Consider the following 20,793-nt stretch of genomic DNA (forward strand, 5'->3'; position numbering starts at 1 on the left):
TTTCCGTGGATGTTTGCATTTCTTTGCTACCTTACTTGACAGCATCTCAATTGGGTTAAGTTTCTCAGGTGTCTTACCTTCTGGCTTGTTTCCTGCTTGCCCCTCCCTGAATCACCGATGGTGCCCTGTGCACAACCCCTCCTCAGCTGTGACCAGTGGGCTCACTAGTCCAGAGGAAGCCTGGCTGGTGAATCCTTCCTCCCGGTTATCTGCCCAGGGTACCATCCTGCCCCTCTGCATCTGGGCGCACAGACCAAGGCCAACCCAGAGAAAAGTATTTATGGTCTCAACTCCCCCACCTGCCGTCCAAAAGAAATGGGATTGGGTACCAATCTGGTTAAGTGTGGAGAGGCCAGGCAGCTTACCACTTCCATTTCACCATCCTAAAGATCAAAAAAGAGTGAAATGACTGCCCAAGATCATACAGACAGCAGGTTACTAGAAAAGCTGGGGGCAAACAAAAATTAGAAATACAAATTAGAGTTTATGGGAAAAGTTTTAAATGTTTAATGAAAAAGACTTAAAGCAATGCATTATTTACATGTGGGTAAGAAAAGGTGGCAGAATCTCCAAAGTTTGTCCTGGGGGGGCTTTGAGAAGAGAATTCACATAAACCCCATTAAAGAGAAACTGCCCCTAAATATTTCCAAATTGATACAAAATAGGTGAACAGGCTCCAGCAAGCAGATTGTTCAAATCAGATCAGCAACTGAAAGAGAAGATAAACAAGAAGAAATAATACAAAGTGAAAATTTGTAAATTTAACTAAAGGCTCACAAAAGACTTCTCAAAAACAAAAGAAAAAAAAGAGGGAAAAACCTCAAGTGCCCCAAACCAGGAACCAGGAAGCTCTCTCTAAAACAATCACAAATACGGATTTATTGTCTTACCGTTCATGGGCATCTCATCAATCTGAGTGGAATAGTACTGCTCAATGTCTCTGAGGATTCGGATGTCATCATTCTTCACAAAATTAATGGCCACGCCCTTTCGGCCATATCGACCTGATCGCCCAATTCTTCAACAATAAAGCAAAATCACTTCAGTAAACATAGCAAAAAAGGTTTCAGTAAATCCATTAACAAGAGTGAAACCAAAGAAAAGCTTGTGCTGCCTACCTGTGTATGTACAGCTCTCTGTTGTTGGGCAGGTCGTAATTAATGATGAGGGACACCTGGGGCACATCCAGCCCCCGGGCCCAGACGTCTGTAGAAATGAGCACTCGGCTGCACAAAGAAAGGCATTTGAGACAATCACCTTAGCATAAAAGGGTCAGACCGGCTACGAACACATCAGGGCCCCTCACACTGGCCCCTCTGCAGGCTGAAGCACAAGGGACAGCACCAGAAAGCCCCGTTCAGAAGGTGCGTTTGGTATATTTCATTACTTAGGTCATGTGTGCTGATTAAAAAAAAAAAAATTGGCTATCTTTTACATTACTACATTTAATTTGTTTAGAGCCAGTCCCATACCAATAATTGGGAAGGACATTTTACTTTTGTCTAGCAAAAACTCAAGTACAGCAGCCTCACTGATTTTGGTGCAGTGTTTACAGTATCTTCAAATTAGAAATGCAACTCACACCTCTCTGTCCTTCGCACAGGACAGAACCTGACACACCACAGATCCACACTACACAATGCTGAGGCCACCAGCCCACCAAGCACCGGAGTGGCTGGTCTGAAATGAGATTGTCTTATGGTATAAAATTCACACTGGATTTGAATACTTAGTACAAAAAAATTGCAAAAAACCTCATTAATATTTTTAATGTTGATTACATGTTGAAGTGATATGATATACGGGGTTAAATGACATATGTTTACTTGAATTATATTTCTATTGGACATCGCTGGTCTAGAAGCATTCAAAGTCTGAAGGGACAGCAGAACAGGAGAAAATAATCCTGCCAGATAATCACATATAACTGGAGCCCTAGAGGAAGGAAGAGGAAAGAATGCGGCCAGAGCACCAACAGGGGGGTAAAGCTAAGAGTCACAGAAGTGCCAAACGGAAGGAGTAAGACTGAATCACACATGGACCCATCAGCGTGAAACCACAGAAACAAAACACAAACAAAACAGACCTAAGAAGCAGCCTGCAGAGAAGACACTGTTTTACATGAGCAGCAGCAGGTGACATCCCCACAGGACCGACACAACCAAGAAACACCAAATACAGAGGGCCGACTGCACTAGGCCACTTCATGTAAGGGATGAGAATGTCTGCAGAGTTTGGTGTCCACAGGACTTCTGGGACCGATCCCGCCTGGATTGCCTCCTTCAACACATCAGAAGGAGGTGTTTCAAGATGAAGCAGACATTTCCAAAGAAACTAAAACATATTTTGTTACCAGCAGACCCAAACTAAATACAGAAAGACATTCTTCAAGCACAAGGAAATGCATCCCTGGGACTTCCCTGATGGTCTAGTGGGTAAGACTCTGCACTCTCAATGCAGAGGGCCCAAGTTTGATCCCTGGTCAGGGAACTAGATCCTGCATGCATGCCGCAACTAAAGGTCCCACGTGCTGCAACTAAGACCTGGTGCAGCCAAAATAAATAAACAAATATGTATATATATGTATATATTAAAAAAGAAAGAAATGCATCCCTGATGGAAGCTCAGAGATAAAGGAAAGACAGAAGAGTAACAAGTATGGTCAATATGCAGCATTCATTATATGAATTATGTAAGTTTCATTATATAAAGCAAAAATTTCTTGTTGAGGTTGAAATATATGTAAATTAAAACACATGACAACAGTGACAGAAGTCTGGGGGGGTGGTCACTGAAGTCAGCGTTTCAAGTTCTCTGTGCTCTCAGGGGAGATGGTAAAAGTACCAAGCAACCACAGCTGCTGATGACTCTTCAGGGTGACCACTAAATAACATAAATAAACATTTTCCAAAATAAAAAGTGGGGAAAAGGAATAACAACAACAAAAAATCCAAACTAAAGAAAGAAAAAAGAACCACAGAAGAGAAATGACAAGTAAGATATAAGATGGTCAATTTAAAACCAAATCATCAGTATTTACATTAAACGAAACTAGACTAAATGTTCCAGTTAGAAGACAATTATGGGCTTCCCTTGTGGCGTAGTGGTTAAGAATCCGCCTGCCAATGCAGGGGACACAAGTTCGAGCTCTGGTCCAGGAAGATCCCACAGCAGGCAGAACAACTAAGCCCGTGCACCACAACTACTGAGCCTGCGCTCTAGAGCCCATGAGCCACAACTACTGAGCCCACGTGGCACAACTACTGAAGCCCACACGCCTAGAGCCCATACTCCACAACAAGAGAAGACACCACAATGAGAAGCCCGCGCGCCGCAACAAAGAGTAGCCCCCGCTCACCGCAACTAGAGAAAGCCCCCACGCAGCAATGAAGACCCAATGCAGCCAAAAATAAATAAAATAAATTTTTAAAAAAGAGCAATTATCATTAGATTAAAAGAAAAGGAAAAATAAAACCCAACTATATGCTGGTTACATGAAATCCATCTAAAGCTTAAGTCTACAAACCAGAGGTGAAGGAAGAAAGGTGGTACACTAAGGAGACACCAAGCGTTCAGAGCTGGTGCTGCTGGTCAGACAGAGCAAGATTCAGCACAAAAGCCCTAGTAGAGAAGGGCAGACGCTCCCACAGCAAAAGCTAAATCCTCCAGAAATCTAGTAATTCTGAACTTGTACACTCAGGTCTCTGGACCCATAACGCAAGAACAGACAGAACCCCCAAGAGGAAAACCGGCACTCTAAACACTGATGAAACAAGACTTAATTTAAGGGAAAAAGGGTAAGGATGCAGTTTTGAGAAATACAGCTAGCAACTGAAATCCAACACCGTGCAGCACCCATCTTGTCCAAGCACAGAGAACATTTGTAAAATGACCCCGTGCTGGGCCACAAAGCAAGTCTGAATACACACTGAGGGGATGAAATCACACAAAGCGGGTTCTCTGGCCACAGTGGGATTAAGCTAAAACCAATACAAAAAGATAAACAGAAAATCTCCATTTATTTGGAAACAGAAAAATACGCTTCTAAATAAGGCAACCGACCTACGTAGTTAAGGCTAGTTCTCATCTCAGCCTCATCTCACACCAGCAGTGGCCGCCCTGCTCACCAGCAAGTTGGTGACCTGCCCGAGCTCAGCTGTTGGGGGGAAAACTCGGGTAACACCCTGTAAATGCTGGCCCACAGCACCAGGACCACAGCACAGAACTCAGCCAACCCACCTGGCGCCAGACCGGAACTCCTTCATGATGGACTCACGCTCCTTCTGGGGCATGTCCCCGTGCATGGATGACACGGTGAAGTTGGCTTCCCTCATCTTCTCCGTCAGCCAGTCAACCTACAGATGGAATCAACAGATGCTGCCATAAGCTCACAAACCAGAGACTGTATACAGGATTTCATGTCAGTTACCTGCAGAACCAATTCGAATATTCATAAACAAGTGCTCTTAAAACTCAGGCTAGGGACTTCCCTAGTGGCACAGTGGTTAAGAACCCGCCTGCCAATGCAGGGGACACAGGTTCGAGCCCTGGTCTGGGAAGATCCCACGTGTCACGGAGCAACTAAGCCCGTGCGCCACAACTCCTGAGCCTGCGAGCCACAACTCCTGAGCCTGTGTGCTGCAACTACCAAAGTCCGTGTGCTTAGAGCCCTTGCTCCGCAACAAGAGAAGCCACCACAATGAGAAGCCTGCGCACCACAACGAAGAGTAGCCCCCACTCGCCACAACCAGAGAAAGTCCATGCGCAACAGCAAAGACCCAGCACAGCCACACACACAGCCACACACACACACACAGCCACACACACACACACACACACACACACACACTCTCTCTCTCCCTCTCCCTCTCTCCCTCTCCCTCTCCCTCTCCCTCTCTCTCTCTCTCTCTCTCTCTCTCTCTAGAAACAAAACTCAGGCTAATCCTCACTGGCTGTGTAGAAAACTTAATTTTGCCCAGCAAATATTGGGGCAAAAATTCTCTTAAAAGACAATATGTCACTGTTCTCATCTGAAATTTAAGTTCGCATCTTTTTTGGAATGTGGACCAAATCTTCTTCCTATTCCAAGGAGAGCCGCCAGGGTTCTCAGCTCTGCCGGCACATCAGCATCACCTGGGAGCTCAAAGAACGTGTGTCCGGGCCCCACGTGACCCAATGACCCGGAGCCTTCAGTCAAGGGACCAGATCAACACCTGGCACACGTTCCCTGGATACACCTGCTTGTCTGCTCATCGTCCAGGGTGACACTGAGCTAAAGGGCAGAGCCCAGTGGCTGCCCGAAGAGACCACATACCCAGAGCCTAAAGCACATAATTCTGGTCCTCAACAGAAAATACCTGACCTAAGTTCTATGAAAACCGATCTTTGGTTTTCGCCACAGGACATTAAAGAGCCAGGATAGCCACACACCTTCCTCTTGGTGTTACAGAAGATAACAGCCTGAGTGATGGTCAGCGTGTCATAGAGGTCACACAGCGTGTCGAACTTCCACTCTTCTCTCTCCACAGCCACAAAAAACTGCTTGATGCCTTCTAGAGTCAGTTCATCACTGGAGGACAAACACAATCCTGTCAACTCATCCTTCCAACCAAAACTTGAGGACGTGCGCAGACCAGGGGCTGTTCCAGGCACAGGCCCAACCCCCAGCGACCCAGGAGCCTGGGCATTAAACCCCTGCCCCTCCCCCCCGCCACATCCTCCTAGGAGTCGCCACTTCCACCGCACGGGCCCAAGCCCGGGATCAGTATGAACCTTTAACCACACCCTGTATATGGTTCTAAACAAAATGTTCGGCTGTTCAATAGTATACACATTTTACTGCCAATGGTAAATAATTCCATCGATAAGTAAATACTATCAGCGAATTTTTAAATTTGGAATTCCTGGATCAAAGGAGACTATATAAAAGCTGGCTTTTCAAATGAGAAAATTAAAAAGAACTTTCATGTTTTAAAACCCAAATACAACTATGCTATGTTTTAGTCCCACCTGAGAAGTAGGGCATCCTCACCGTTTCACCAAAATGCGGATAGGGTCGGTCATGAACTTGTTGGTCATCTCCAGGATCTCATGGGGCAGCGTGGCACTGATGAGCACCACCTGAGTGGCCGGGGGCAAGTACCTGTACACATCGTAGATCTGTTCTTTGAAACCTGGGATGAGGAATGAGACACACGGGGAATTTTTAAGGCTGCACACTTTGAAACAGAAGTTGCACATCAACTGTTCACATTTGACTGGACGCAGCACTGTGACTGTAAAGGTGCAAGATTTCACACGGAATCTTCTTCCAGAGCTGGACCAAATTCTCGCATCTCCTCTCCTCTCCCTGGTGTGCTCTAGGGATCAGACCCCACCCAAGAGTCCTGGATGCCAACAAGTAAAAGCAACAGAAACCTGAGCCCTGAGCCCACAACCTCAGACCCCTGCAGGTAGTTTCACATCTCAGTTCCAGCTGCTGCTGCCCTGTGAGGGTATGCATCCACTGTGGCCAGATCTGCCACATTTTAAATAAATCCAGAGATCTAGATTTTTTGTTGTTGTTTTTTTTTTTGTGGTACGCGGGCCTCTCATTGTTGTGGCCTCTCCCGTTGCGGAGCACAGGCTCCAGATGTGCAGGCTCAGCGGCCATGGCTCACGGGCCCAGCCGCTCTGCGGCATGTGGGATCTTCCCAGACCGGGGCACGAACCCGTGTCCCCTGCACTGGCAGGCGGACTCTCAACCACTGCGCCACCAGGGAAGCCCGAGATCTAGATTTTCACCAAAAACATCTCCACTTAAAAAAAAATCTCCCACAGATACTGACCCATGTTGTACACCTGAAAATGTTACATGTCAATTACACCTTAATTTAAAAACCTCCCAATTAAATAATGCAACTAGTTTACATTATTTCATATGGTATAGGCTGAATAAAACCTGCTGGCAAGCAGGACCTGGCCCTCGGGTCACCACACCACCACCTCTGCAGGACGTGTTAGGAGGCTGACGTGTGAGAAGGGGACAGGTGGCTGCGAGGTTCTGACTGTACAGATCAGGGGGCCAGAAGCTACATTTCCGACACATTCCCAGCTGACATAGATGCCACTGGTTCTGGAGACCTCACTTTGTAGTAACTGTACCTTTAACTTAGCTGAAGAGCAGAGCCTCCAGGTAAGGGGCCCAAGACAGAGGTGGGGTGGAGGGCTGCTCCAAGGGGTGGCATCAGCCTCTAGGCTCCTGAGAGAACTGCTCAAGAACCAGGGAACAGGAAAACGCTTGGGAAGAACCCCATGAGTTACTGGTGACTCCTGAGAAGCAAAATATTCCCTTCACACCAGGCGACCCCAATGTCTAAGGGGACGACCCATCCGACCCCCTGGTATGGAAGTAAGACTGGAGGGGGGTGTGCAGGGAGGGGAGGCGTGAAGACACTGTGAGGTACTGCCCGCAGCTGTTACTGAACCAAGGTAACAGCTGTCGTTATGCATTTCCCAGTTGCTGTGCTAAGAGCACAACTGCTATGACTTACGGGTCCTCACATATTTGTCCTCATACGTTTTGGGAGAAATACATGAAATACACCCCAATTCTAGAAATTTATCTTGAAAAATAACCGATACAAGAGTAAAAACAACCTGGACAACCAATCAAAAACAACTAGTGAAATAAATTATGGAACATCCAAACCACAAAATACCCTACTGCCATGTAACAAGATTTATTCAGCTATCTGTTCCACCCCTTCCCCACCACCAGGCATCTCTGCACCAAATCCCAGCTCCACGCCTCAGCCATCTGTGCTCACCCACCACACAAAGAGCAGTACCCCATCAGTTTGGCTGAAATGCTGCTGTTCTGGTTGTCATCAGTCTTACGAACCACTACCATAAAAAAATCAGAGTTTTATATTCCTAAGTGCACCCAGGGCATAACTGTTTTCCACAAAGAACATACTACTTATACTGAGTTCATTAGCTCCACATTTCAATTTTACACGGTGAAAATTTAAGAATTTTACATCAATAGAAAATGAATTCTTTTGTTACTCATACCTTTATTCAACATTTCATCAGCCTCATCCAAAACCAACATCTTGATAGCACGTGTCCTCAAACTTCTGCGACGAATCATATCTATAAAATCAGATTTCGAAATAAGCAGACCTCAGGCTGTAAGTAAAGAGCCAGCCATTTCAACCAGTTTCCACAGCATTTCAGGGACCTTCCCTCCACTTCTTACAAGTTACTCAAATGCAAAAATCCACTATGTAGCATATCAAATTGAAAATGGTCCTCTATCGTTTAAGCACTTTTTATAGACAAAAGCAATTACCAAAGACACGCCCAGGTGTGCCAGCGACAACATGCTGTCCATAATCCAGTTTCCTGATGTCCTCCCCCACGTTGGTGCCCCCAATGCAGGCATGGCACTGGACGTTCATGTAGTCACCCAAAGCAAGCAGGCCCTGAATTAAAACACAGATTCATGTTCAAGGTCTGCCCCAAGACTGCTATGAGTCTGAAACATCCGAGTTCCCCCAAAATGAAGATTGTTTCTATTCTAGTTTAAGATGACCACTGGATATTGTTTATGCCATTATTTCTATCATAAAACTACAGAGAGCCCAAGTCTCCTCCTTCCACTCTTTTCTGCGCCAGAATGAAGTCAGTTTTACTGTTTTCTCATTACAAAAGCAGTATGTATTTACAGAAAAATAAGAAAATATATAAAATTCATAATCCTATCCACCCACAGATGCTATTAACATCTTAATAGATACACTTCCAAAATGTTTATACTATAAAAACAAAATAATTACAATTATTTTTTACAATTATTTTTAATTTTTTTGGAAGAGAATTACAATTCTAAGATTGCAAAAAACTATTGGAATCCCGCAAGCTACACTAAGAATGACTTCATACAAACCAGTAACTCATATAATATGTGATTTATCACAAAATGTTAGGAATCAGGGGGAAAAAATCTGACAGAACAGAAAAACCGCATTAGATTAAGTCAACAGTTGGCTTGAACAGCGTGGGGGTTAGGGAGGGAGGTTAGGTATGCCGGCCTACCTACCGACTGCAGACACCCCTCAACCTCAGCTTAGTCAGATATCCACACAGAATTTACACTCAGCCCTCCCTAACCTTGGATCCAACCAACTTCGCATCATGTAGTGTTGAAGTACATATTCATTTTTTAAAACCTGCATATAAATAGATCCATGCAGTTCTAACCCATGCTGTTTAGGGTCAACTGTACTTGCAAATACGACAGTGCCATCTTTAACTGTCTTACCTTCTGGATCTGTACAGCTAACTCTCTCGTTGGAGCCAAGATCAAAGCTTGGGTTTCACGAACCTGGTAAAATAATTTGTCGGAAAATAGAGAATCTCAGTATCTTCACGGTAGACTGCACTAATTCAGACTCAGATCTATTTTGAATATTATCTCAAGTTAACCACACATCTGATTTCAGGTAAGCGAACCTGAATGTTACTTAAATTGCATATCCAGTGATAATGGGTATACCGGTCAGAATTCTTGTTTACAGACAAGAATTTCCACTAGTTAAAAAAATCTCCCAGTTTACAGACACAGAAAACAAACTTATGGTTACCAAAGGGGAAAGGGTGGAGGGAGGGATAAATTAGGAGTTTGCGATTAAAATATACACACTACTATGTAAAAAAAAAAGATAACCAAAAAGGACCTACTGTATAGCACAGGGAACTAGATATATCTGAATCACTTTGCTATACACCTGAAACTAACACAGCATTGTAAATCAACTAAATTTCAATAAAAATTTTTAAAAAGACTCTCAGTTTAAATAAAGAATTTATGACAGGATATTAGCTCAGATATTAGTGTGCACTTAAGATTCTCTTTAAAAATGTGTTTAATCAGTATAACTAGAGATATTTAAGAACTGTACTTCTTGAACACTGTAGTTACAGAAGGTAAAGGAAGTATTTCCTAGGATTAAAGAGAAGTTTAAGATTACCTGAATATCCAAACACTGGAGGACAGAAATACTGAAGGTGGCTGTTTTGCCTGTACCAGACTGAGATCTAGTAAAGAAAACACAGATAAATGGGATTTAGAGTGATGGGCTACATGCCACTGCTCCCACTCATGTAACCCCCGCTCCAGCAGTGCTCTGAGGAGATGAGCTGAAGAAGCACTGGGCAGCTTCTTCCAAGTTGATTCCCCCACACCCCCTGACCAATATCTTAACTGCAAGGTGGTGGGACTCAGGCATAACGTCACAACTTTTAAATCACAGGTGATAAGGACAATAAATGTGGCCTTTGCATCAGGGGGTGATAGAGCTGCAGAATCTATAGAATGAGTGTTAGAGGTGGCAAAAAAAAAGATTCCCCTTTATATAATTCTTTTCTACGGTTTCAGACTTTTTTTTTTGTAAATGAGTCTTTAAAAATTAGGCAAATAGGGAATAATGCTATTAAAAGAGTATTATATACAATTCCATATGCCAAATAATAGGTTAAGTAAAGTTGGCTTAAAAAAAAAAAAAAAAAGAAAGCTTTCTAGAGTGGAGGATGCAAAACTAAAAACAAACAGCCCATAGCTGAAGTCAAGGCAAGAGCTGGTAACGGCATCTGAATGAAGAAGCACTGACCTACACGCTGCTGTGCTAACCAGCACCTGACTCCCCCTCTGCATGAGCAGACTTACTGTGCAATGACATCTCTCCCTTTAATTATCTGCTTAATAGCTCGTTGCTGGATTGCTGATGGTTTTTCAAAACCTGTAAATTAAAACAGAAAAAATGAGCTCTAACCACTAGGACAGCATACTTGCAACCATACACTGGAGCTCCTTGTGCAGAGGATGTTATCTTTTTAAAATCCGCCACCCCCTCCTAACCCAATGTCCAACATACTAAGCTCTCAAGAAACAGTTGCTGAATGAAGTAGGCTGAAGTGGATTTTTATACTAACATACCATCTTACTTATACAGACACAATCTCTAAGGAACACTGTTGCAAAATACAGACACCCCAGTTAGGTTAAAAAAATGGTGGTTACTCCTGGAGAATGGGGTGAGGGAGGCTCACATTTTACTCCAATTACTTGTGTATTGTTTGACTATATTACAATAACCTGCACTAATGGGTTTTTTTTTATTACTTTTTAAGTTAAAAAAAGGAATATAAACCCATCAGTGCTGTAGTCACCACTCCCCACCAGCAGTAAGTCTGCAGGTTGTTTGTTATCACCTACAACCCCATTTCATCTACTCCTCCTGCCTTGATGCAGCTACATGAACTACAACACCACCCCTCTACTGTCCAAGTAAACAAACAAAACTTTACGTACAAATAATGTACTTTAATTAATTTTTGGTAGTCTTTTAAAATGTAGTACAATTTCCCATCTAACACAAAAGCAAATATAACAGATGATTTAAACCCCTCAGGATGACCCAGCAAGTAGATAGGAAACTAAACACAGTATTTTAGGGCAGGGACGTCCCGGCTGCCAAGAGGCAGGCAGGGCTGTCGGCCACACTACGAGGGCCAGCTGCAGTGGTTCTTCACCTCCCATTCCCTCCGTACCTTCTCTGTGTTAGACTGTCATGACATCATGAACTGCTGAATAAAAAAGATGTGGGTCCCAGTCCCAGGCATTAAGCACAGATGCTGATCACGCCCATCTACATCCCCAACCCGACCTCTTCCCAACTGCCTCCTTGACATCTCCTACTGGATGGTTTACAGGTCCCTCAAGCTCTCCTCATTCAAGAAGACCTCCCTCGAGTGCTCCCCGCCGGAGGAGAGGGCATCATCACCTGCCCAGTTACTCAAACATCCAGGACTTTCATTTCCTGCTCACATTCTACCCATCAGCAAAGCCTGTTAGTACTCCATCTCCACCACAATACCATCATCACTCCCCTGGACTGGAGCAAAAGCCTCCTAACATCTCCCTGCTTCCTCTCCTGCCTCACCTCCCCCCATATCCAGACACCCAGGACCACCTCTGTGACTGTAAATCTGATCCCATCATTTCCCTGCTTGAAACCCTCCAATGGCCTTCCACTGCACTTAGAAATAAAATTCAAACTCTATCACCTCGCACCATGCTTTCCAAGATCTGCGCCCCCCCCCCCAAACTCGCCCCTAGGCTCCCAGGACAGGGAGATTCTTTCTGTTCCTGGAATGCAGAAGGCTCCCGGCTGCAGGGCCCTGGCACCAGCTGCCCAGTTCTACCATAATCTTCTCATAACGGGTTCCTTAGCCCAGATCTCAGCTCAAATGCCAGCCCCTCCTGGGAGCCCCCTTACCTATGTGCTCTACTATCTTAACTCTCTCCTCCCGCCAATCACGCTTGATTCCGTTATCCCGCTTTATTTTCTTCGTAGCCATTACCACTGACTATATAATCCTCCCAAACATAACAAGCTCCGTAAGGCCTGCCTCGTTCACTACTAAGCCGCCAGTGCCTAGAGCCGCGCACGTTCCTAGCACCTGGCAGGTGCAAGACAATCATCCGCTGAATGAGTGACTCCGGGCTGCAAGGAAGACCCTGCAGCCCTCGCGGGACCCTGCAGCTCTCGCGGGATCCAGCACGGCGCCCCGCCGGGAGAACAACACCCGAACCGGCCGACACAGACAGGGGTGGGAACACGTGCTGGGTGCAGGGGTCGCCCGTCAGGGCCCCCGGGCTCGGCCTCAACCCTGACCCCCAGCCCCGGGGCGGCCGCACTCCCAGTCTCGGGAACCACCCCCGGCCGGGCCGCCCCCCTCCCCGCGGGCGCCCCAGCCCGCGGCCCAAGCTCACCGACCGTAAGCGTAGATGCCGCGCAGCAGGTCCTCCCGCAGGCCCATGGTGTCGAACGTGGGGGTCACGTCCACCTCCTCACTGGTCTCGAATTCCACTTTGGTCATGTCTTCCTCTTTGAGCAGCCGCTTCCGCGCCGAGCCCGAGGTCGCCATTGTGGCCGTACCCGCCATGATTCCGAGCAGGCTGAGAGCCAAGCTCTCGCCTCAGAAGAAAGCGGAAGCACGGCCCCGCGCCGCCGCTGCCGGAACTGACGTAGTAGCGCGCGCGTGCGTGCGTGCGTACGAGCGTGCGTCGGGGCCAAGCCTCAGAAGGGGCGGGGAGCTCCTGGTCACGTGAAAGGGGAAAGGGCGCCTAATGCTGGGAACGGGGCGGTGCTGCGGCTCTTGCGCGGGAGGGGCTCCCGCGGGATCTCGCCGAACCGAGCTCCGCCCACCCCTACAAAAGGTGCGGAGGCGGCAGGGCGCAGCGGTTCGTACTGGGTGTGGTACTCCCGGCCTGGATCTCCGGCTGATGTAGTCCTTTCCAGTTACCGGATCCTCCGCGCGGGACGGTAGACCTGGCGCCCCTGCAGACGGGCTGCGGACCGCGCCAGGGCGCCCCTGCTTCGAGTAGGAACATGCTTCGGTGGGGACCCGCCCTGCTTCGGTGGGGACCCGCCACCCACTGGGCGCGGGTCCCCACCGGTACCCATTCCTTCATGTGTACGCATGTCCCGACGTTGTCGCCGGCCGGGGACGCCGGTAAACGCATTATTACTCGTTACCACTGCCGCCCAATGGAAATCCTCACTGCACATCGTCTGCTTTTGGAAAGTCTGGAATCTTTAACTGCTTGCTTGTCAGCTCTCACTTTGACACCCCCAGGCCGGTTTTTAACCCCCTAATGGAAAAGCCCCTACCCGGGGTCGAGTGTGTTGGGAGAGTAAGGGTCCTGCGACGGCCCCCGGCACCAGGACCCCCAGAACTGGCCGCGTGACCTTGGGCCGCGCCTTGCTGGACTGTGCGTCTGTCTGTTCATTAAGGCCCTGGATTCCGCGTGTCTGGCGGAGGTGCTGATAAATCCCGCCCTGCAGAAAAGATGACCCTGGAGGTGATGGCTTTCGGTTGCCCTGTAGAATATTTCCAGTTATGCCATGTTACCCTAAACTTCTTTAAGTGCCTCTAAAAATCCGGCTCCTCAACCACCGTCACCGCCTGACGCGCGTTCATCTGTGTTGTGTGAAAATAGCGTTTTTAACTTTGTGAAACTTACACTTGCCCAGGTGCAAGCTCTGTCCTTTCTCATTGTTTGCTTGCCTCGCATCACTGGGCACATCTTTAATCTCTTAACAGCCTCTTTCCAGGACTGCTTGAACGCTCTCCTGTTGTGAAGGTTAATTTAGTGAAAACTTTTAGGGATAATCATTTTATCCACTAAACCAGGCACACTTAGAATGCAGAGGTTTGCAGTATGTTGACAGCAAACAAGGAAATGGGGCGGTCTTACTTGCCCTGAAGCTCTTGCCCTGACTTTGGAATATGCCCAGACCTTACAAGATAATTGACCTGAGAAACATGCCTGAAAAGGATGCCAGTATCAGTCAAATATTTATAAATTTGAATTTCTTTCTTAGACTTTAAAGTAAATAAAATGCAAATATAAGTTCTTATGTCTTCTCACTCCACAAAGAGTTATCCAGTACCCTCTCTGAAGTTGCCCACACTCGATTTTGCAAGCTGTGCCCTAAGGCTGTGTTGTAAAACGCACACAGGTTTCAGACTTAGTATAAGAAAAGAATGTGAAAGACCTCATTAATAATTTTTGTACTGATCATGTGTTGAAATGTCCATATTTTAGATACACTGAGTTAAAATATGTCGTTTAAATTAATTTCACCCATTTCTTTTTACTTTTTAAAATATGGCTACTAGAAACATTTTAATTATATGTGGTATTCCTATTGGATGGTGCTGCTCTAGGTACTTAACAGCATGTGAAATAACCTTGCCAAGGGTATGGGGAAAGAGTAAACTGAAGATCGCTGACTTTATGAATCTGATATCAATGGGGAGGGGATGAAATTATTGCACTCTTCTACTAAGTTTGAAGAGGATGATTGCCTCTTTTGTACTTATCGAGAGATTTTTGATCTTATTCATGATCCCCCTGGACTTGTCTCTTGCCTTCACACATTTATATTTTATGCCATTTTCCTGGCAATGTCTCTTTTGCTCAATGTCTGAATACACATCTTAAAGCCCTCTTCCTTTTGTTTGGCGCCAATAACTTTTTAGACCAGAGTCCATGAAGATGACAAGAGTCAGGGGTGGGCGTGGGCGTGCTGTGTCAGGGAGCAAAGGTCTCAAGTGGAACTGGCAACCAAGCCGACTTGGCCTTAGTCCTCCTTGAGGTTCCTCTAATCAAAGGGGCTGACCCCTCCCCCAAGATAACGACAGAAGGGGCAGGTCCACCAGGAGGCCTCTTTGGGATGATAAGGAGTGTACCTGCACTCTTCCAGGAACTAGGAGCTGGCAGTGGGCACAATAGGTCATAGAGAGCCATGTTTTTATTACGCAGGAAAGAGGGCTCTGGGTAATTGCAACCAGGATAAGAACTCCTCTCAGGAGAAGAGGTTTTTCTCTTTTTTTCTCAAACATGGTGCCAATTTTCACAAGGGCTGTACAATGCTCACCAAAGGTCTCAGTGTCACTAAGATCCGAGATCCGAAATGCACTTTGCTTTTTTTTTTTTTTTTTCCTTTTTTGTGGCCTCGCCAGGCGGCATGCAGGATCTTAGTTCCCCGACCAGGTATCGAAGCCAGGGCCCCCCCACCCCCCGCAGTGAGTGGACGCGCTGAGTCCTAACCACTGGACCACCAGGGAATTCCCTGAAACGCGCTTTGCTTTATCAACGGCAGGTGAGAATAACCTCGTGTGTTGGAACATGCCTGGCTCTTCTCCCTATTTGTTGAAATACTTGTTCTGCGTAGCTATGTTATGCTGAACCTAAGCCTCCACAGTTGACCCTTGAGCAACATGGGGGTTGGGATGCCAACTCCATGCATATTTGAAAATCCAAGTATAACCTTTGACTCCCCCCAAACTTAACTACTAATAGCCTACCGTTGACCGGAAGCCTTACCCATAACCTACAGTCGATTAACACATGTTGTATTTATATGTATTATACACTGTATTCTTACAATAAAGTAAGCTAGAGAAAAGAAAATGTCTGTTAAGAAAATCATAAGGAAGAGAAAATACATTTACAGTACTGTACTGTAATAATCGATACCCCAAGTTCACATTGTCTGTTTGAAACAGAGCAGGACACAATGGTCCTTCCCCTCTGTCCTCCACCTGCCTTTTGTCTGTGGTAAAACTTTAGCCAAAGAATAAGTTAAATCAGAGAAGTGGGAAAATGCAGAAACAAAGGAAAATTGTCCAAGACTAAATAATGATAGTTTAGTCATTAAGCAAAGTCAAGGACCTTTAGTTCCTCCTCAAGGGCTGTAGATAATATTCTGAGCCGTGTCCCGTGAGCTGTCTTATAGATGCTGAAGCCCCCACCAGGTGGAAGAAGTTAACTACATGATGACCAGACTGTAGCTGCCACAATCCTGAGACATGGCCTCAAGGAAGTGGGAACAAACCGACCATGGAACTGAAGATTAACTGTACTTAAAACTATCAAGAAGATGCTGGTCAGACCACCAATGACCAATTTCAAGATGATTGTCAGAGCTGACTGTGCTGCTTCTACATGTAGCCCCCTCCCTCTGCCTATAAAAACTCTTGTCCCCTGATTGTCAGGTGGGGGGAGTTGGCCTTTGGACAGGTGTCTGCCTCCCCCCACCCGCCATTTGCAGCATCCAAAATAAAGCAAACTTTCCACCAACCTTGCCTTTTTATTGGCCATTGAGCGGCAAGCTGCCGGACCCTGCTTTCAGTTACATGTTTACAAGGTGAATCATCTGTCTCTCAGTACCTATATCAATATTGTCTTATATGATATAAAACACTGTAGATGTTACCCGCACAGTTCAAACTCCTGTTGTTCAAGTGTTGACTGTGACTAGGTTCATCAGTACCACTTTTTAAAATTCCATATATATACATTAGTATTTGTTTTTCTCTTTCTGGCTTACTTCACTCTGTATGACAGATTCTAGGTCTATCCACCTCACCACAAATAACTCAATTTCATTCCTTTTTAGGGCAGGAATAAAGATGCAGACGTAGAGAATGGACTTGAGGGCACGGTGGTGGGGGAAAGGGAAGCTGGGATGAAGTGAGAGAATAGCACTGATATATATACACGACCAAATGTCAAATGGACGGCTAGTGGGAAGCTGCTGCATAGCACAAGGAGATCAACTCGTTGCTGTGTGACTAGAGGGATGAGATAGGGAGGGAGGGAGGGAGGCTCAAGAGGGAGGGGATATGGGGATATATATATACATATGGCTGATACACTTTGTTGTACAGCAGAAACTAACAAAACACTGTAAAGCATTTATACTCCAATAAAGATGTGGGGAAAAAAGCTATCTCCTAGAAACTTCTGATCAGAAAAAAAAAAAGTCAACTGTACTTACAAAGCAAGAATTGACAGCCCACATGAGTTGTCAGTACATAATTCCACTGCTTAAATGTCCAGATTAATGTTTCAATTTTTATCAGAAACCTCCATTGCAATTTCAGTTAAGGAGTGCAGGCATATATCTTGTCTTAATCATTTTACTGCTGGGAAAACTAACGCCCAGCCTGTTAAGTTAAAAATAACTTCCAGCGCAGCAAGGGGTAGAAGCTGCCCCACTCTGAGTCCCCGAAAAAGTGTGTTTATATGGCTTACCATGCCTGCATCCTTTGTCCCAGGGCTCTGGGTCACCCAGGTGGACCTGCCTGTTACGTCTGGGCACAGCCCTCTGTCTCCTGCACCTCACTTCCCATGCTTTCCAAATCTGTGGGAGGGAGGTTATCTCTCCGAATGAGACTAATCTCGAGGAGGGCAGGCCCATGTCTGTTTTGTTCCCCAGCGCTGCCCTAGTACAGTGTGGTGTGCCTGGATGTCCAACGCAAGAGGGGAGGGGGAGCACAGGAACTCTCCCAGCTCACGCTGGAGTGGTGGGCAAGACAGGAACAGCTCAGCGGGTGGTACCTGAGGAGCTGCCCTGCCTCTTCCCTGAACCCTTATTGGACTCAGGGTGTACACAATCAAGTCAGCTCGTCTTGTCTGGGATGGGTAGAAGTTTGGGTGTAGTGCTGCTGGGCTGGGCTGGGTTTCCATGAATCATCACCACAGGAGTTGATGTCCTGGATCCTAGGGGCTGTCCCCAAAGAGCGACTTCCTGCCGGAAACCTCACCTATCACCTGGTATTGAATGACAAACACTGTTCCTTTGTAGGCATAGCCACCTCTAACCCACCCAGCCAGGCAGGGCACCTTACTAAATAAACATCACCAGATCCCACCCAGCTGGATCCGGGACTCCACACTGCTGGCATCTGACATTTTGGCCACAGATGTGCCTGGAGCATCTTCCTGGTGCAGGCACTGTTCCAGGGGCTGTATTGGGTGGCAAACAGGACAGACAGTGCTGTCCTCGTGGAGCTTGTGTTCCAGAGGAGGGCAATAAAATAACTGTAGGCTTTGTAATTTCTGTGATTCAGATCAAATGAGGCAAAGTGGCAGACTTAATGGGTTGCAGATTTACCAGGTGACTGGAGGAAGTTTTCACGTGAATTGTGAGAAGAGGTGGCTGCGGTAACACCCCAGGTTCCAGGAAGAAGGCACAGGGAGTGTGGAGACCCCCAGGTGGACTGGGGATTGACACAATCAAGGGACAGAAAGCCAGCATGGTTGCAGCATCGAGAATGTCGGCCAGAGGGGGAGTGGGAGAAGGGGTGAACAGGGCCAGATCATAAAAGGTATTATAGACTGTGAAATAGAGTTTAAATGCATCATGGTTGCCATAGGAGCCGCTTCAGGGTTGTCTTTCTTTGTGGGGAGAGGATTCATTCTGATAAACAGTTTGGGAAGATGACCTGGCTTATCACTTTTCACCCTTTTGGCTAAGATCAAGTGTAGAAAGATGACCTGGCTGCAGCAAGAGGTTGAAAGGTTGGTGTGAAGGGGCCAGAGAGGAGCTGGGAGCCCCATTGGAGAGGTGGTGGTGGCTTCTGGAGCTGATGCAGTGGAGATGGTGAGAGGAGGGCTCAGGAGACATTCTGGACAGGGCTGACACATGGGATAGAGGGGGCTGTTAGGGTTTAAAGGATGAAAATTGACTCCTGGGTTTCAGGTGTGAGCATCTGGGTGGTACCATCATGAGATGGGGGAAGCCATGGGCAGCAGTGTTGTGCTGGTTTGAGGGCAAAATCAACAGATCCAACAAACGCATGTGCCCATGTGTTCATAGCCACAGGTCTCACAACAGCCAAAAGGTAGGAACAACCCAGTGTCCACCGACAGATGAATGGATGAACACAACGTGGTCCACCCACACAATGGGACACTGTTCAGCCATTATGCTACACGAAAGAAACCAGACCTCCAAGGTCACATATGTATGATTCCATTGATGTGAAATGTCCAAAATAGGCAAGTCCATAGAGACAGAAAGCAGCTTAGTGGTTACCAGGGAATGGGGGGAGGGGCTGCTTGATGGGCACAGGTTTTCTTTTTGGAGTGACAAAAATATTTTGGAACTAGATAGAGGAGATGGTTGCACAGCATTGTGAATGTACTAAATGCCACTGAATTGTTCACTTTAAAATGGTTAATTTTATGTTATGTGAATTTCACCTCAATTAACAAACGTTTTTTTATAATAGATCTGTGCTTGAGCCCAGGATTTCTGGGCTGTAGCACGCTATGCTGATCAAGTGTCCGCAGTAAGTTCATCATCAATATGGTGACCTTCCGGGAGCGGGGGACCACCAGGTTGTCTAAGGAGTGGTGAACTGGCCCAGGTCAGAAACGGAGCAGGTCAAAACTCCCATGCTGATGAGTAGTGGGACTGCGCCTGTGACTAACCATTGCACTCCAGCCTGAGCAACTTAGCAAGACCCTGTCTCTTAAAAAAAAAGGAAAAAAAGGATCTGATTTCCCTGGGTTAAATTTGAGATGCCTAGGTATCCAAGGGGAGTTGTCAGGTAGTCAGTTGCATGTTCATATGTGAAAAGCAGTAGGGAATGACCGTTCTCACCTGTTCCTGTGGATATTGCTGCTTCCCGACTTCCCCTGGCCCACTCCCCGCTTTGGTGCAGGCCAGGGTGGGTGTGGGGGGGTCCGTGCTCCCATGCAGAGGCCAGAGAGCCACACCTCAGCCTGGAACCCTGTCCCCGGGTGCTCTCTGCTGCGAGTCTGAACTTTATTCCTACAGGGCTTTCCTGCAGCACCTGCATTTGCAAGTGGTGTTAGCATCTTGATTCCAAGGCAAACCCAGAACCCCCCACCAACTCCCTACATTTTATGGATAAGGTAGCACCCAGAGGCCCTCCACAGAGTGCCCAGGGCGTTCACAATGACCGTCTATCGCTCACTCCTTGATCCTTTATTGATTGCTGCCAGGGGCCGTGCTGACCAGGTGGTGCTATCCTGGTGCCCCCTGGGGCTTGGGAGTTTCTCCAGGACATACTCTTCCCACTGAGCCCAGGTTACCAAAATGCTGCTTGATTGACCCTAGAATTGTGTACACAGCTATAGTCCCGTGTCATACAGAATAACTGTCAGTCGGGGTGCTCCTGAAGACCCAGTGGTGACTAAGAAACGGTTTTTGCCCTCAGAAAGCTCATGGACCTTGGGGGGCTGGGGCCTTCTCAACTCCGGTCCTATAACGCTCGGAATTTCTGTTCTTAACAGAAGCTTAGTGAGGCTCTGGCCCCCTCTTTTACCTGGAAGGACAGCATTTTGACTTTTTTAAAACTATCTAGAACTTTCTATGCACCAGGCACAGAGAGAAGTGCTTTCCCACCATGAAGCAGGTG

General features: G+C 46.7%; 1 protein-coding gene across 2 annotated transcripts; it reads right to left on the bottom strand.

Annotated features, from left to right (window-relative positions):
* Positions 1-483: 483 nt before the first annotated feature.
* Positions 484-13,045, bottom strand: EIF4A3 (eukaryotic translation initiation factor 4A3). 2 transcript variants are annotated; one of them, XM_081218833.1, is made up of 12 exons: positions 12,825-13,045; positions 10,712-10,784; positions 10,017-10,083; positions 9,308-9,370; positions 8,336-8,468; positions 8,056-8,136; positions 6,032-6,173; positions 5,431-5,569; positions 4,240-4,355; positions 1,119-1,226; positions 891-1,018; positions 484-709 (listed from the first exon to the last, which is right to left on the bottom strand). In XM_081218833.1, the coding sequence occupies exons 1-12, from the start codon at positions 12,991-12,993 to the stop codon at positions 693-695; spliced, it is 1,236 nt and encodes a 411-aa protein (XP_081074959.1). In that variant the 5' UTR covers positions 12,994-13,045; the 3' UTR covers positions 484-692. The 2 variants fall into 2 exon arrangements, with proteins under 2 accessions (XP_081074959.1, XP_081074958.1); XM_081218832.1 differs by lacking the exon at positions 484-709 and having other exon boundaries at positions 850-1,018.
* Positions 13,046-20,793: the final 7,748 nt, after the last annotated feature.

This window comes from Mesoplodon bidens, assembly GCF_964165515.1.
Source record: "Mesoplodon bidens genome assembly, chromosome: 19".
Lineage (NCBI taxonomy): Eukaryota > Metazoa > Chordata > Mammalia > Artiodactyla > Ziphiidae > Mesoplodon > Mesoplodon bidens.